The sequence below is a fragment of the Sturnus vulgaris genome, chromosome 20, assembly GCF_052056855.1.
Source record: "Sturnus vulgaris isolate bStuVul1 chromosome 20, bStuVul1.hap1, whole genome shotgun sequence".
NCBI classification, from domain to species: domain Eukaryota; kingdom Metazoa; phylum Chordata; class Aves; order Passeriformes; family Sturnidae; genus Sturnus; species Sturnus vulgaris.
The window spans coordinates 7465835-7483795 of NC_142262.1; the positions used below are offsets into that span (position 1 = coordinate 7465835).

Below are 17961 nucleotides of genomic sequence, written 5' to 3' on the forward strand. Positions count from 1 at the left end.
ATGCACTGGACCTGCTGGGACACTGGAGGTGGCTTTTTGCCTGCATAGTGTCATGGGGGAAACATCCAGCCCTTCATGCATCTGCCTTGAGCATCTGATATACTTGGAGAGAAGTTGCTGGGACAAGGACAAACTTGCAGTGTTCATCCACTTCCTCAGGGAGGTGTTTGGCTGGTGCTGATCCCTGTCCTGCAAGGTGAACAGGGATAGGCTCAGGTGTGTCCACACAAGCTGCAGAGCTTCTCCAGGTGGAGGTAATCTCACTTACTCTCAGTCCTTTCCTGGCTTTGCCATCTGCTGTATCTCAGCCTTTAAAGCATCGGTTCTGGGGCACTAAACAACCACAACCCACAGGGCTGCATGAAAGATCAGCTTGGCCAAAGCAGGGCCATTTATTTCGCTTACAAAACCCCTTCCAGGAGACCAACAAATTCCAGGTTTGCTGGCTGCAGCTGGGCCCCTCCCAGCATCATGGGGAACAGGCACTTCAGCCAGCTGCAAGGACAGACAGCATCCATCCCTGCACTTGGAGAGCTCCCACCTCTTCTGGCAACAGGACAAACACAGTGCTCTGGGCACAGCTGGGAGCCAAGCACAACGAAGTCCAGCTACGCAAGGACTTGGCACATCAGGTCCATGCCACAAAATTCACATTTTGTGCAGCCAGGGGAGCCCTGGGGCAAGAGGTACCAGGTACAGAAGGTCTGGTGCACCATGGAGAGCCCTTGAGTTGATGGCAGTGCTCCTCTAGGAGTGTCATAGCAAAGCCACACTGGGGAGCAGATGTGAAACTCATTCTCTCTCAAATTAGTCACCTGGAAGTGTCCAGTCCATCCTTTTTATCTGCAGGGAGCAGAGTGAGTGCAACCCCCACCCCAGAAATTAAGTCAACCTGAAACAGGATCTGTGTTTCCACCTCCATCCACTCCAGCTCCTCAGGGAGTTTGTTTAGACAATACTCAGCTCCAAAATGGGCATTGCTAAAGGAGAGGATGCACCCAGAAGAGAAGTGGCCCCAGCCTAAGGAGCACCTCATTGCAAAGGGAAAAAGCCTGAATTACACAAAGGACACGGGACCATGTCCACCCTGGATTCTGCTCTCTTAATACCCACGTCTACAACAACCAGCAAGAGTCCTGCAGCAGAGCCACGTGGGACTTCGTTGGCATGCTGCATTTTCTCATTGGTCTTTGGGTCTGCAGCATTCACACATTTGTTGAAGTGTTCTGAAATAACAGAGGTGCTGAAGGAGGGAAATGTCTTTGTGGGGATGAAATGTGCCCAGCAGTCCCGAGCAAATGGCTCTGGTGATCTTCTCTTCACAGTGAGGTATTGTTCAGATTTCCCAGGCAATGACCCTTGCCACAGTCAGGTTCTCTGGTAAAGTTTCATGATATTCTCATCATGAAGCCTTTTCCATACCTGCTTCTCCAGGTTGAAGTCATGGTTAATGTAGAAAATCAGACGTTTCCAGTCTTTGTCATAGTAGTGATCTGAGTACTTCTCGTGCCCCTCTGTGATGTAGCCATAGGCACTGACCTGGGAAAGATGCAGGGTTCACTGGGCAGGGGTACCAGGGATGGAAGGAGCAAGTGAAATACAGGACACAGCTCCCAAACGGGGAGTGAGCACAGAGATGCCAGCTGGGGCTGCTCTGGTGACCCTGTGTGGGGTTCCAGAAGGAGCAGACTGTGAGCACTGGCTCCAGAGATCCTGCAGTCCCCTCACTGGGAGATCATGTGCTCTAGGTCACAGCAGGCTTCACCACCCTTATGGGAGCTATTTTGGGGATGTTTCTCATCTTCAGTCTGCTCCTCCACAGCTGACATAAGCCCATATACTCTCGAGGCAGACAGCAGCCACCCCTGCCCCTGTTCCCACTTCCAGACAGTTCTGGGTGCAAGAATCACTGTACCCTTACCCGGTCACAGAGGTGGAGTGCAGTCAGCAGCAGGAAAGCCCCTGTTGTGGGTCTGTACAGCCTCCAGTAGTGCTTTTCCAAATTTTTAGACTTTAAAAACCTGGAGCAGGAGAGAGGAAAGCACTGAGGAGTTGCTGGTTGTGGTGTTTCAAGCAGGGCACACCTTGTCCCTCTGTGGCCCATGTGGCATCTTCCCTCCTTGCAGCAGACTGGGGCCATATGAGGCATTTCAGAGAAGCCACGAGTGTGCCTAGAACTCTCCACCACTTGCACTGCAACCTAAGCTCAGCTCTGCCCCAGCTTTGTGGAAGTGGCAGGTCTTGAGGCAGTGGGGGTAAAGAGGGAATGGATTAAAGGATCTCGTAGGTTAAAGCCCACTACTCTTAAATCTGTCCTTTGCTTTGCAGTGCAGAGGTGGCTTTGAGGCTCCCTGGTATATCCTGCTCCCCATCCATATCTAGGAGCAAAACGAGACATAGGGAAGGTGCAGAGGAGTGTCACAGAACCTGCCAGGAGCTGCACTGTGTTATGGCAGGATTTGTTAGGAGAGCAGGAGTAAACACTGGGAAAAAATAGCATGGAGTCCTCTTGGCCTTGGAAAGGACCCAAGTCAGAGGGGGGACAGCAGAGCAGGCAGGCAGTGCTGGCCATCTGGCTCCAGGGAAGGCAGAAGCTCTCAAGGAGACTGAAGGGTAAAGGCAGCCAAAGCAAGGCACAACAGGAGCTCCTGTTCCTCCATCTCTGAGTCATGTGTGGCCCATGATGGGCAGATCTCATGTGACAGTGGCCAGCAGGCTCGTGGAAAGGGTTGGAGAGGCACAGAAGAGCAGCAGCCAGGCCAGGCAAAGGGGATGCTGAAGAAGAGCCTGTTGTCATGCTTGAGGGTACAACCAACTTCTCGAGGCAAGAAAACTCTCTGGAGAGAAGGTTTGTTACAGAGCCTTCCCCCAAGGTGCTAAGCAATGGGGAACATGAAAGGCTGGTCCTGAACTAGAGATCAATTATTCTGGCACTTCAGTAACATTCTTCCTGCACTTAAAGTTGCAATTAGCCCTGGATCTTTTTTGGATGCAGAAAAGCAAACTGTCTGATGGCTGTTGCTTCTCTAGCTCACAAATTCTGGATGTTTACCTACCACTAACATCCCACTGCAGCACCACAGAGAGTTTCAGCTGAGCTCACACTGCTGATGCTTATCCCCAGGCTGCTGGTGTGGTGGAACTGTGGTTACAGGGGAGGGAGCTGGGAGGAGAGACCAGAGACAAAGAGAGATGGTGCTGGCCAGGAAAAGCAAGCCTGGTAGAGCACACAACCCACAGCTCACCTGTTTTTCATGTATCTGAGGAAATCAGGGTGAACCACCAGGTATTTGTCCATTGTGAAATCTTCATCGAATTTCTGCCGGGGCTTCTGCCTAAAGACAGGAATTGGGAAATTCAAGACAAGCTCCTGCACCTCATCACAGCTAGAAAGGATCAGCCCTGATGCACTTGATGGTAAGAAAAGAACCACAAACACTGTGAAGATATTCTGTAACATTTCCCACATTATGACAAAGCCTCCATAGCCTATGTGCATTGCAGAGGAAGAGACCAGGGAGGAGAGGCAACAAAAGGAGACAGGAATATCAGAAACATGTGTTTGTATAGGCAAAAATTGGTGAAACCAGACATTCATCCATAAACAGGCACCAGACCAGCCAGCAGCATGTGTTCACCCCCAAAAGCCACAAAGCTTTCTCTAAGCCCTGGCCACACATCGTTGAAATCAGCTACCTCTGGGAAGGAGGTGTATTGACTTGAGCAGTGCTCAGAGCTGTGGAGGAAATGAGAGATTTCGGCCTGCAAGTCTACCAGGGGAGGGAGGCTTTCCCCTGGCTTTACCCTGGCCTGGTCCTCCACAGGGTTGAGCACTGGGAGAGGAAAAGAGCACAACAGAGAGCTCGTCACTGGAGGGGTAGAGGAGTTTGTTTTACCCTAGGTTCAAGAATCCTTTCCTGATGTTCTTGTTGAACAGAAGAGCCTCCAGCCACTCATAGTCTCTTGCTCCCTCCATGAAGTGAATGTATCTGACATGCTAAGAAAACAAGTGAGCATTAGTGAATGGCACTTGGAAAAAAATGCAAGCAGACTGAGTTTCTGGACACACATCTTCAGTCTGCAGCTCACAGTAGCAGAATGGAGATAACATCTGATGTGCAGCTCCTTCTACATACCACAAGGCTGGAGTGGCTTTGACACAGCTTGCCACTGCAAACACTCACTCTGAGCCAAGGCAGTGCAGGTTCCCTCACTGAGGGTAATGCTAAAGGGCTGCCTCAGCCCCACTGCTCCTCAAGGCAAGAGCAGAACTGAAGCACACAGACAAACAGCATCCTGTCAAAGCTGTGCATGCACACAGCAGGAACATCACTTACTTTATCCCATGGGATGTTGCTGAACCCTCTGTGTCCCAAGATCTGAAGAGAGGAAACCAGGGAGTAGGCTGTGAATCCATAAAAGGAGGTTTTTGTTCCCACATCTTTTTCATAGCCCTTGATTACAGCCCCGCTCACCCTGGCCAAGGAAATCAAACAGAAGAGCAGAGTTAGGTGACCACTGAAACCCCTCACATGCACATTCCTAATAGGAAAAGACAGTGTTAGGCTGGAGGAAGGGAAGACTAGGCCCATGCTGATTGGCACCCTGATCTGCAGGAGAGCCTCTTGTGGAGATGGCTCTTTATGGCTCATTTGTGATCACAGGCTTTGGATATTTAGTAACTGTCCAATTACTTTTGGACTTTTTATCTCCTGCCATCCATCACTTTGGCACTTGGGAATAAGTGGAATAGTAGAAGAAATGAAGTGATCCAGCCACAGTTAGGGGCTAGCCACAATAAGCTAGCTGTGCATCTTCTGAGAAGGGAGGCTGCCTTACCTGAAGACATAGTCATGGGAGTCAATCTCCTGGCCCATCCCAGAGTTATTCAGTATTCCTCCATTCCCCACCACAGCACAGCTGATGCACGTGGGCACGCTGCTGTCATGGTTGGCCAGGAGCAGCTGCTGGTGGGGCTTTGGGGGCAGCAGGGATATGACCTTCTTTACCTCTGTAAAGCAAACACAGTGGTGAGTATCAAGAGTCTTTGGGATGGACACAGTGAAACCACCAGAGTTTCCACCGTGAGATCCTCCTAGACTGATGCCTTTGATGGGAAGATGCTGCAAACCTCCAGCTTACTCAGCATAAGCTTCCTGTTAGGAGCCTGAAAGTCCCATCCTGACAAGCCCTGAGGGACTCACGTGAGTAATTCAGGTCCATGAAGCCAAAGGGGGGTATAAAATGCTCCAGGCGGTTCCATTCACTGTCATTGAAGTATCTCTTGTCTATGAAGAGTGTGATGTTGGGCAGGAAAAGATCCCGCAGCCAGTCAGACTTGGCAGCCCTGGCCCTCACTGATTCAGAGCAGGTCTTGAAAAACAAAAAGCAAACAATACTGACTGATGAGCAGAGGTGACAAACATGACTGAGTGCCAGTGCTTGTGAGCCTGTCTATGGCAGGACCAAAGAGAAACACAGAAGCTCCAGTGGTACCTCATACATTCCCCTCACGATCCCCATCACCAGGAACATGAAGCACAATTTTAGCACTACATCCATAACCAGCTGGTGAAAAGTCACCTACAAGGGAGCCAGGATGACTCTAAGTCTCTGAGACTTTTCCTCTTCGGAACAACGGGCCTGTCATGTTTAAATGTTTTACTGGCTTTGGGCCTCATTAGCTGATGCAAATTAACATTTGTAATAGGTCTAACCTAAATGCATCAAAAAAGGCTGTAAGCACTAAGAATATGCTGCAATAACATATACATGCTATAATGAACAGCCCCTTTTGGGAACACGCCTCTCAAGGTCCAAAGAGTGCACCTGAGGAAACACTTGAAAACAAATGAAATCAGATCACCATTGCCACTCCCTTTAAGGGTAAGAAAAATGTGCAACAACTTGTTCAATGTCATAAATAAATCAGTGAAATGTGCAGCTGAGAGAGGAATCCAAGCCAGTTTATCCTACAAGGGGGGGTCTCACTGCAGCTGGCAAGAGTGAGGCTGGGTGTGCAGATGGAAAGCAAACAGCTCCACTACACTGAATTTTCTGCTGAGTCAATTTGGGCTTTTCTTTCCTAGACACCTTCCCCAAACACCTACTGAAAGACAAAACAGAGAACAAATGGACCCTCAAGCCCAGCTCAAATCCCCAGAAATGGCTGTGTTGCCAAAGCCTTGCTGAGTGCTCCATGGCTGAGCTGTGTTCTCTGCAGTGGATGGGGATGACAACCCTGCCACAGCCTGAGGAGACAGCCCTCATTCTGCCTGTCACCAGAGTGCACTGAGGACTACATTGTCACGGGTTTCATGGTGGCATCATTTCACTCACAGCATATTTCATGTCCAGAAACAGGGACACTCCCTTCCTGCTCAAGCAGGTACTGTCCAAGGCTTGGTACCTGTGCCTCCAGAGCTAGACTGGATCAATACCAGAGGAACAAGGGAAAACTCTGACCATGCAGGAAATTAAAGAGGAGGGAGTGTTTCTGGCAACTCCCTCTCTCTGCAGAATTACAGATCAGGTTTGAGAGTGAGACACAACATGTGAGAAGGTGAGCCACCTGTTCCAAGCCTTCCCAAAACAGGAGTGCCAGGGAAAACTGCTCTGGGTAAGTTTTACAAAGAGTTACCAGCATAGGATGGGGACAGAGACAGTAGGAGACACCACAAGCTGTCCTAACTTTGCTGTAGTTTACTACTTTCCTAGAGGTTCCTGGACATTAGTAATCATGAGATGCTCAAATTTAATGAACCTGAGTTTTCATGTGAATGCAGATGTTGTATATAGAGGTCTTCCTGTCTGAGTCCCACCAGCATCTGCATATACCCATGAGTGACCTACCAGCTCTGAAATCATCCCCAGCTGCAAAGAGCACACATGCCCAGGGGCCAGCAGACAAGGAGGTCAATGGGGAGGCACATTCGTGGTGACCATCTGCACCATCCCACCTACCGAGGGCGGGGATGAGTTATCCAGCAGGTACTCGTCCTCAAAATCCCAATGCGGCTCAGATGGGAAGTTAGCAGCACTCAGGTTCCTCTTCTGTGTCACTGCAGCAGCCTGAGGAGTAGGTCTTACAGTTTTCATTGATGCAGGAGATGCTTTGGGTTTTGCTTGATCTTGGGATGTGTTGTTCTCATGTGCTCCCTTCACCCCAGGGGATGGTTTCACTGTTGCCTTCTCGTTGCCTCCCATCTCCCTGGGAAGTGGTTTCATTGTTGTCTTTTCCTTGGCTTCTTCCAGCCATGGAGATGGCCCCACTGTTGTTTTCCCCTTGTTTTCCTGCACCATAGGGGTTGTTTCCACTGTTGTCTTCTTGATTCCCTCCAACTGCGGTGCTGGTTTCACAGACACACTCTCCTTGGCTTCCTCAACCCCCATAAATGGTTTCATTGTTTCCTTCTCCTCCTCCTTTCCTTTCTCTCTTACTGTCTTCTCCACCACATCTTTGAGTCTTGTGATGTGTCCTCCCAAAGCCACCTTTAAAACGCTCCTGGAGTTCCCATTATCAGAATAGTTTAAACCCTGTTGCTCTTGGGTGTCCACTTCTGGTGTCTCTGGGGCATGTTGGAAAATGCTCAATTTCCTGAATGCCATCAAAGGAAAAGCAGATACATCACACACACTTAACACTGAACACCCTTCAGCCAATTTCTAGTGCTCTTGACTCTGAGCCTCTCTCTGTGCTTTAGAGCAATTTCATTTTAAACTTTGCCAAAATGTTATTCAACTTCCTACACCATTCTAGCCTGAATATTGCTTATCTCCCCACCAGGCAAATCCCAGAGGCACACATTCTCTCCTCAGCACTTGGCACACGAAGCATTCACACTGGCAGTAACAGCCACCCAGTACAGCCCAGCTTTGCCACGCACTGGGCAGGGACCCTGGCAATGTCCCCGGAGCACTGCGGGGTTGGTTTGGAGATCCTGGGCTCAGGACATGGCACACACCATGGAGGCATGGAGGCAGCCATCTGCCTCTCTCCTCTGCCAGCAGAGCCCTGTGCTTCAGCAACAGAGCAGGAGGATCTTCCAGAATTCAGGAAGGGAAGTCTAAGAAGAAGTGAAAGTCACTTCTTTACCCTACATCACCTCTTGAGCTTTTGGGGCCACAGGGCGCTTCTTTCTCTCCTCCTTGGTCAGGTAATGCAAGGGCATCACACAGCACTCACCAGGCACCTGTGTCTGAAGGCAGACACTGTGAAGCTATTAAAATGCAAAATCTCTACATTTTTAGCACTTGCCTCTAATATTGCGGCTGCCTTGTTGCCTGATTCAGAGGCACAGGCAGGTACAAGGTTATGACAGGAGGACACATCTGCCAACAGCAGAAGAGCCACCTGCAACAAGACTGTGCTGAAACACAGGGGAAAAAAAAATCAAGGCAGAAGTGGTGGGGTTTTGTCCTAAACATTCCCTCTTCTCTGCACATGGCTGGAGGGTAGGACAGGAAAAAGGAAGGTGAACAATATCCACAGCTGAGCTTCTATGTACAGCAAAGCTTTTCGGGATAAACCAGCATGGTTGTGGCAGTCTGATTCCACACTCATGCTCAGCCTTTGCATGACACACTTGTTTCAGAACACTGTGGATTGCTTCCGAAGTGAAAAATGGGAGAAAAAACACTTCTGCAGATAACAGGCTGCAGATAGCAGCTCAGTTACTGCTGAAATTTGATGGAGTCATACCACTCTGAAAGTGTTCAGGAAATTATTGACTAAGGAGGCTATTAAAAATTATTCATATCAGATAAATCCGTGCAAGGCTAAGAAAGAGAGGTTGTAGCAAATGGCCTATCAGCTCTGCCTCTCTCCTAATCATTAGCCAGTTTCAACCAAGTGTGCAGCATGTGCTTTCTATCAGAGTGCTTCATGTATAAACTTACTGTTTACTGCCCAAAAGGAGGAAAGATTTTATAGGGACACTCTAAATAAAGAGAAATTTGGTAAGGTAACTCAGACAGATCTTAAATCCCTCGATGAATTTCTGTTGCATTTTTAAGATGATGTTTAAAACTTTGAAATTAAAGTGCAGAGAACAAATGAAACAGGAGTTGAGAAACCATCCCCCACCCCAGGCTTTCCCTATGTGCTGTCTTGCATGGTGGATTCCACCTCAGTCTATAACACTTTAACTTCAGATGCTGTGCCAGAGAGTAAGTGTAAAAGTGAGGGCTCTTCACACCCCAAAGCTTGCTCCCTGCAGTCAGGCCCACGTGGCCAGGCACTCCTGCTTTCACAGGGCTCTGCTTTCCTGACCAGCATTTTAAATCCAGACAAATTGTCAAAGCAGCTCGATGAATTTCAGGCTCTAGAGTCCAGCTGGCAAACAACTGCAGAAGCTCAATGACATTTACTGTCATTTTCCTCCCCTTTTACAAAGCCCAAGGATAAAGAGAGGATAAAGCCATGAAAATGCTGCTTTGTGTGTTCTACGTGGCATACAAGGTACAGAAATAGCACTGCCACACAAACAACTACACACAGCTCATACCTTGTTGTGATTTACCTAAGTTGTATAAATATAGGCATTTTCATTCTCTGAAACTACAGTAGAAGGAAATGGCTTCAAGCAGCTGAACATGGAGAGCCACTTCTTGTTCCAGCTCTGCCACTGATGGGCTCTGGGATCAAGGACAACTCACTTCACTTCTCTACACCTCCTCCTCCTCTCCTTTCCCTCCCACGTCCCTTGTGCACATTCCAACCTCTCCAAATTGACAGCTGTCCTCAAAGCGTGGTCTCAAGCTTCTAGAGCTGAGTTGAACTCATCACCTCCAGAAGAGCTGCAGATGTTCCCAGCCTCACTCCTGCCTGCCCCCACAGCATCAGCCCAGACATCAGCTGAGAACCAACCCAACCAAGGCAAGCCAGATGAGCTCACTGGGAGAGCTGGGACCAGGTGAGGGTGGTGGGGAGGCTGGGGAGTGGTGCCTCCTATACACAGCATCAACACATCCACAAGCCATACCTGTACTGGGAAAGGCTCAGGTGTCTGCAAGGGCTCATGCAAGGAGCAGTGCTCCCTTGCCACTGATGCTGATGACATTTCACTGCAATTCCCTCCACACCCATTCCCGTAGGATTTACTTGACCATTTATATAAAATAGGTATCAGGATACCATGGCTGGATGACATTGATGTCCCAGTATGAAACATTTTGTGTTAGGAATAATTCCTAAGATTTTGTGTTAGGAATCAGCTGCTGAACTGCCATAAATTCAAAGCCATCCCAACAAATTCACTGTCCAGCAATGCAATCTGGATTAGGGTTCAATAAGGTTCTTCTGGGGAGCCAACAGGAAAAGCAAATACTGTGCAGTGCCAAAGTGTGAAAACAGGTAGGATTAGTGACCCAAAAACAGTTTTAGACAGCTACAAAGGGAAGCCCCTGGAAAATAGGGAGCCAAGAGAAGCAGGTTTTTGACTGTGGATCTTCCAACACCATGCTCTGCTAAAGTAAAGACCTAACTCAGATCAAAAGTACAAGTTTCAGGGTAAAAAAAGACAGAGAGACAGAGAGAGAAAGCGAGCACAAGCACCACACCAGACAGTGCATGCCACGAAGGAACAAATCCCTTACCTGAAAATCTTTAACTTTGCCAAGTCAAACAAGGAGCTGGAATTGACAACGAAGAGGCAGAACTGAGTTACAACAACCAGGCAAATCAGGGCTTTGACAATTTTCAGGAGCCTCATCCTGGAACAGTCCATGGTGAGATAGCCGTGAGTGTCAGAGGAGCTGCTGCCACTGCCCCGAGGCGCTCGCCAGGCACTGCCTCACCAAGGTCTGCGGAAGGACTGGGCTGGTCTTCCCTCTGGATTTGCCCGGAACAATGTGTACACCCTGTCTCCCAGCATTCCCAGACATTCTGCACACAGCTCCGATTTCTCAGGCAAGATTATCAGTTTTGTACTGTTCCTGTCTATTACCAGAAGCTTATTTAACAAAGAGCGGGGAAAGGAACTCTTCTTACTGCAAACAATGGAAGTTTCCTGTGGGAATCGCTGCGTTGGAACGGTCGGGACAAACTCAGGCGCTCCTTTTATTCTGGTCTTAAAGTTTACAGTTTATTTCGTAGGGTGTGGGTATATATGAGGCCCTGATAGGAACTGCAGCCACAGCTCAGAGCAAGAGTCAGAGGAGAGAGTAAGAAAGCAAGAGCAAAGAGAGCATAAGAGCGTAAGAGAGAAATTTTCCCATTTACAATACAATAAATCTCCTTCTATGTTGAATATTCTAATTTCCACTAACCAATCTAATACAAGATACAAATTCTCTAACATTTGCATGTGGACACACACTTTTAGAGAGCTAGGGAATTACAGCTTAGAAATTCTTTTCAGGCCTGGATTTCTCCTGACTCTCAGCTCCATTCCCAGGCTGACAAGCTGACTGCAGCTTCCGTTAGGGAGGAAGTCTCCCAAGGTGATAATATGGTGAAAAAAAAGAGTGGAATTCATAATAAAGATTAACCCCTGGTGTCTTTTCCGTGGGATACATCCTGAGGTGCTGTCCCAAGGATGTTTTTCCCAATTGTCCAGTGAATACTGTCCTGTCCTGGCTGCACTAACACACTTTAAATCCGGGCTGTCTGTACAATAAAGTTGGCCCTTTTTCCCCAAAGAGCTCCGTGTGTGTTGCTGTTCTTTCTCTCTCTTTTCAGTGCAGTAAACCACATTTGTATGCAACCTACAGGAATCACTATATTACCATGTTTTACTGCTTTTCTTATCTCTAAATTTTATCTGGGACCCTTCCTGCCATGCCTGGGGAGGATGTCTGTTTGCTTTTTGGTATTGGCAGCATCTAACATTGTCTAAACAAAGGGGCCTGCAGGCATTCAGTTGCTTTCAGCCACACAGTCGAAAATTGCTATAATTTCTATTTCGCTTATATTTTCCATATTCTCAGTCTTTTGCTAGGCACTCGTATTTATAAGGTTTCCCTAATTCATCCTTCCCAACAGTTTCCCATATTGTTCTTAATGACACTGGTCTACCCTAAAACAGAAACCCTTTGCCTCTAGCCTGGAAGAAGCACCACTGGGAGTGCATGTGAACTACGTAAGTGGCCATAGTTACAATCCAGGAATTTCATACCAACACCTGCCCAGGGTTTTAGATATAACCACAAATATATATTCTTCATGCAATAATTGCTTGCACCTCTGATCCAGAATCAATCCCTGCCCCCCAAATGCAGATGGCTAGATACACATCCATAGTACCTCGTGGTTGGTTTGAAACAAATCAAAGTAAAATGCAAATTTGGTGTAAATCAACCACAGAAAAGAAGAATCTATGTTATGAAAATCTCTAGTCAGTATGAAATCGATCTTTGGCAGCCCAGAGTACATCACCCCACCAGCAGAGGGAAAGATTTGCAAAGATGGACACTCCAGGCAGAGAAATGTTTACTTCTACCAGGGATGTAGTTTTACAGCAAAGGACTATTTTAACTTTTTTAGTTGCTAAACAAGAACCCTGAAAGTTCAAGGGGAGATGGCCATATTGCTTCTTATGCATGGGCTACTTTTGCACAGCTCATATAAAAAAATGAAGCTCAGATATAAAAAAAGCTTTTGTTGACAGTATCTCAAATCTCAGAATCACTCACACTGTTATTGAATACCCAGAGAACTGAAAGTGCCTGTTTTATGTCACAGCAAAGCCAGTCAACAGGTTTCACAACTACAAGACTTTTTTTGTTAATAGGGGTCCCAAAGGGAAATTCTGGAGGCAGGAAACATTTTCCTTCAATCTCCTCCATGTAACATTACTGCAAAACCAAAAAGCCACAAGAGACAGAAAAATTCCTATAAGCAGAAAAATATGGATTTCTTTACTTTTAAGGATCTGCACTGGTGATTGTGGAGATTGAACTCTCTGTTCAGGAGGGAATGTGCTTGGGGCAATATCCAAATCTCTGGCAAGCACATTAGCCAAAAGCAGGCTTGCCATATGCAAAAACTGGGCTTTTCACCTTCTTGGTGTAAGAAAAGAAAACCTAACCTCCCTGTCAGAGTACAGACTTTCACTTCCTTGGAGCATCATTTCCTCACCATCCAGTGCTGAGATCAGTCTGTCAGAACTGACACTGGTTTGCTCAAACATGAGGTCAGATTGGGAAATGGGGATGTGTTGGAACTCTCCAGGGATGACCTGGTGAAAACTGAGGCCAAGAGCAGAGCTGGTCTCTTAAACAGCTCTGTAAGGAGTAAGATTTTTGGGATACATAGGACTGCCCACAGGCAGGAAGATACAAAGCAAAGACTGCACAATGCACAGGGCCTGGCCTCTCAAGGGCCACAGCATCCTTTTCCAAATGCATGTTTCTCTGCAGTCCTACCTGCAAGCCCACCTGCAATCCCAGGAAATGCTGCTTCATTTATGGTGTAGAGACTCCAAGGCAGCACTGCTGGTGTGTCCAGTCTCAGCATCAATGCCCACAACAGAAGTTCTTCTATTCTTCAGTACTGTAAAAACAAGATGACTTTTTTAATTTAAGCAAACAGCACCTGGGATCATAAAGTGAAGATGGTTTTCTGTCAGCCCTTTTTGATCTTCAATAGTCCATTTAATTCTACTTCACTACATCCTTAATTACATCCTGGACATATAAAAGGCAGATTTGGCTGATTTTTTTTTTTTTTTAATTCATAAACAAACAGGATTGTCACTAGATCTTACACTGTGTGTGTTAAGGGTGTCAGCTGGCACTTGAACTGTGCCATAAACTTATCTGTGTGCACGTTCTTCACAGGGCTGTGTATCAAATCCTGTTTACTTGCTTGTGTTCTGTGTGCTTTCTGCTCTCCCGTGTCTCTGGTCTACAGAACTGAACATTACAAGATGTGCTCTAAGAACAGAACTGTTCTACATATTGATTCATCTTTGCTGCAGGACAAACTTGTCTTTCAGTGACATCTACAACCTCCCAAAGCCAGTGTTTGTCTGGAAGCCAGTGGAATAAAGCTGCTAAAGAAGCTGGGGATGTTTGGATGTGTTCACAGTATTATTTGATGATATATGAACAGAGTTATGAGTGGGGGAGAAAAAGAATGACATTGTCTGCAGCATGCAACTGCTCAGTGATCATGCCTTGAGGCTAGCAAAGGCTTGGCACCCTTAGGTTCTTGTTTTTTCCCTCCCTGTTCAGCAGTCATCTTCAGAAGCAAACGCTTTCAGGCTGGGAAAACGGAGAGGAAGAAATTACAAGAGCAAACTCTGCACAGCTGTTTGTCTTGCTTTCACCAATTGAAACTGATAGCCCAGAAACTCCCAAGCTTGCCATAATTCCACACTCACTGGCCATTTTCCAGCTAGTTCCTTCCCTTCTGCACCAAACCTTCTCTCAAAAACTAAACAAGCAGCCAGAGGCAGCAGCATTTGTTGAAGCAAAGCCCCCACATCTTATACAGTGGCACTTTCAAGAATACCCAGAGTTCTGTCACAGAGCAAAGCCAGTGAACTGTGGCAGGAGAGAGGGAACAGCTTAGTGAGCCAACTGGTCTGTGTTCTCCATGGGCTGAAATGCTCCAGGAGGGAAAGACACAGTGGTTTTGATGGTGGAATGAGCAAGTGGCTGCTCAGTGTCCACAGAGCAGAGCTGCAGAGATTGCAAATCCTGTCAGGTTTTCATTAGCACTGATTTGTGTGCTTGGTGTCCAGCCCAGCCAGCTCATGCCTCCATGAAGAAACTGCCTTGGATCTGTGTAGGGACAGCAGATGATATGGCTCTAACCTAGAGTATTTCCCCCTTTCCTACTTGGTAATGGGACCATGGGCAGGTTCCTCCAGCCAGTGCCCACACACCATGGAATGTCCTTGCCTGGAGAAATCACTGGAGATGGGGGGGTAAGTGCTCTGGATCTGGCTCTATTACAGCCTCTGGTTGCTGGAACTTGTTTTAGTTTTTCCTGTAAGCAGTGAGGACTCAGATTTTGAGCTGTTCCCTATGGCCACAGCTCTGGGTCATAATTAACCTCCCTGAACAGAGTGGAACAGACCAAGTCTGCCATCACACAGCCTTTCTGCTCCTCCAGCTCCTCACATTCACCCCATCCCACTGAAATGCTCTGCTCCCAGCATTCCTTTCTCAGACACACAATGCTGAGAAGACTGATGAGCCTCTTCATTTGTGAGAATTTTAAAAAACCGCAGAAAAATGCACTCCCAGCAACAATGGCTGGAAACATCATCTGGAGTAACACAGGCTGGAAAGAACCAGGGATCCTTTATCCAAATGCCTCCCTCAGCAGCCTTTTGTTTGTGCCATCCCAGCAGGAAGCCTAGCACATCATCCCAGAGCTGACAGACAGACAGACAAACTGACACCACTTCAGGGCCAAGCTGGGTTGTGTAGTTTTCCCCCCTCTTTTAAAATCTATTTGATGGAAAGAAAGAAAAAAAAAATCTGTACCTTGACTAAGAACCTCTCAGAGAGCTGGTCCTCTGTGAGAAACAACACCCACTTTTTTTTTTAAATTTCAAAGGTTTATTAAACCTTAGCAAAAAAATACAACAGAAGACTGTATAAGGAGAAAAAAATCAGCAGTGGGAGCACAGGACTAAACTGCCATGTGCTTACCTACAGAATGGCTGCTCTGCCTTTTATACCCCTAGACTCTCCCAAAGTCTTGTTGGTTAACCCCTTCTTTGCCGTCTGTTGGTGATTACTTCCTTACACCCTGATTGGAGGTCAGGTGTAGGAACAAGCCGGCCCTCCCCAAATGCCCCGACTACCTAAACAATCTTGTGACAACAATACAAGGGGGAGGGGAAAGAGGACTATGGGAGGATATATTACAATAACAGAATTATAAATCCACAAAACTTATCTTAACATACACACAATATTCAGCCTTTAATTGTGAGAGCCAACCATCACATTGCTCATCCATAACATCCTCCAAGGAGCAGGGCAGCACTGCAAACAGGTGAAGAGGTAATTTCTTAAACTCATGGCTAGTTAGCCTCCCATCAGAAAAGCAGCTTCTCCAGCTCCTGTCCCTGACAGCTGCCAGGAATAGGGAGCATTCAAGGACTCTCCACTGCTCCAAAGAAACACAAGAATCACAAAGGCCAAATTCCTCTCCATACCCCTGGCAAAAAAAAAAAAATGCAGGCATATAATCTCAGCACATCACATCTGGAAGAGAAACTGTGGCTCTGCACAGATATGAATTACAGAATCACATCTCCGTGGGGATCCACTAATTTTAGAGCCAGAAGTGAAATATTTCTTGGTAAAGCTCTTTCCAATACTCTTCCCATCAGAATCACTCTTAACATCAGAAACCATCTTGACATCTCTGGCAGGACAAATGTGCCATTTGGCATCCTTCGGGGTGAAAAGTGCTGCAGGGAACGCAAGACATAAGCCTGCTTCTAGAGTGGCATAAATCATCCTGTTCCTGTCTTACACTTGGGAAAATCTGTTTAGCTTTCCTCTCTGTTCCTGACTGACAGGAGCACCAGAGAAATGCAGTCACATTTTTAGCTGCAGGAGTGGGACAGCTGCAGGGTCCTGTGAGGAGTTGTGAAAATCAGATGCTTCTCTTCCCTTCTCTCCCCTTTGTGAATTGTCTTCTCTGTAACTGTTATTCTCCTGTTTTATTTAGACACATACCTGGTGCTCCTTATCTCCATCCTTTTGTCAGCCATGGAGAAAAGGGAAACCTTTGCCATAGCAGATGCACAGCACCTATCAATCTCATATTTGGAAATCCCCAGGCAAAGTAATTGTTGGGCAGGAGAGGAGCACTGTGCTATTGTAGTGAAAATGTGAGATCCTGGTGCTCAGGAAGGGCCACACATTCTCTCCTGATTCCTGGGAGCTCTTTAGTATCTGTTTAATCCGGGTTTATCTCAAAGATTCCAGGAAGGACACCTCTATTGCAGTCTCAGCCAGAGCCAAGAGGATGAGCCAGCCTGTTTCTACTAATGATGTGCAATGACATTCATCATGTCCTCCATGAGCTGTACTTCCAAACATGTGCCACGGAGAAGTCAGGCAGGACACACACTGAGTGTGGATCCTCCTAGCTCTGCAGCTTGCACCTCAAGCCTTGGCTCCCCATTTGCAGTTATCAACTGAGAATGATCAGGCCTACAACAGAAGCAGTGTTGTTTACACACCATGTCAAATGTGGGTGCTGTGCAGCCCTCGTGTTAATCTCTGTTAACCTGCCATTACCAAGCCCATGATTCCAAGCAGATGTCAGCTGGGTCCTGTCTTTGAGTGCCTGAGCTTTCCTCCCTCTCCCTAAGCAATCTGCACCACTGCATCACACTCTGCTGATCCCCTGTGCTCCACCCCATACGGCAGCTTGCTCACTATCTAAGTTCATATTTACCCCCTGATATGGTAACCATAAATAAACACAAGCTCAGTTTACTGAAATAACATCTTAAATTAATAAAACAATGAAGAGCAAGAAGAGACATTGCTCTGTATTAAAATGAGAACTATGACAAGTTATTCTGCTGGTTATTTAACTGTGTGTGCTATATGGTAAAAGTGCTCTGAGAATCTCCGAGAAATAACAAGTCCTTAGGTTGACAAACTTAGTGTAATTTACCGTAAAGCACTTGCAAATTACCTTATTGTGGGTCGTTCAGTTGATGTTGAAAGGCAGTCCTGGCTGCCAGGAGGATGAGGAGCCATCCTACTGCACCAGACACTTTTCCAGACAGACCTCTGAAATAAACAGAAAGGAGACAGAGCAGTAAAGGCAGTTAATCACATCAGAATTTAACCAGGATGGTGCCAACAGTTCTGCTTGTACCCAAAACTACATGGGTATCTTTTTGCTTTCAGCTTTATCTGTCAGGTTTTATCTTTCGTGGCTCCACTACAGCATTCTCAGAGCCCTGATGGCTGAAGCCACCAGGCTCCAGCAGCCCACAAGTCAAAGGTGGGTTATTTATTCTGCCACTGTCA

The 17961-nt window shown here is 47.0% G+C and overlaps 1 protein-coding gene across 2 annotated transcripts; it reads right to left on the minus strand.

The window, feature by feature from the left end:
* Nucleotides 1-368: 368 nt before the first annotated feature.
* On the minus strand, nt 369-11017 carry ST6GALNAC1 (ST6 N-acetylgalactosaminide alpha-2,6-sialyltransferase 1). 2 transcript variants are annotated; one of them, XR_015807845.1, is made up of 10 exons: nt 10597-11017; nt 6964-7597; nt 5205-5373; nt 4840-5011; nt 4338-4476; nt 3897-3997; nt 3246-3335; nt 3057-3163; nt 1922-2021; nt 1514-1539 (listed from the first exon to the last, which is right to left on the minus strand). XR_015807845.1 is itself a non-coding variant. In XM_014889191.2 (9 exons), exons 1-9 carry the CDS (start codon nt 10725-10727, stop codon nt 1369-1371), a joined length of 1707 nt encoding a protein of 568 aa, XP_014744677.2. In that variant the 5' UTR covers nt 10728-10955; the 3' UTR covers nt 369-1368. The 2 variants fall into 2 exon arrangements, 1 of the variants encoding a protein (XP_014744677.2); XM_014889191.2 differs by lacking the exon at nt 3057-3163 and having other exon boundaries at nt 369-1539; nt 10597-10955.
* Between the last annotated feature and the right edge of the window lie 6944 nt (nt 11018-17961).

Coding starts and splice junctions, on each gene's coding strand:
- ST6GALNAC1 (XM_014889191.2), bottom strand. CDS start 10,727: ATGGACTGTTCCAGGATGAGGCTCCTGAAAATTGTCAAAGCCCTGATT. Junction 5,012..5,204: donor CATGGACCTGAATTACTCAC/GTGAGTCCCTCA, acceptor TTTGCTTTACAG/AGGTAAAGAAGGTCATATCC. Junction 3,998..4,337: donor GCAACATCCCATGGGATAAA/GTAAGTGATGTT, acceptor TTGTTTTCTTAG/CATGTCAGATACATTCACTT.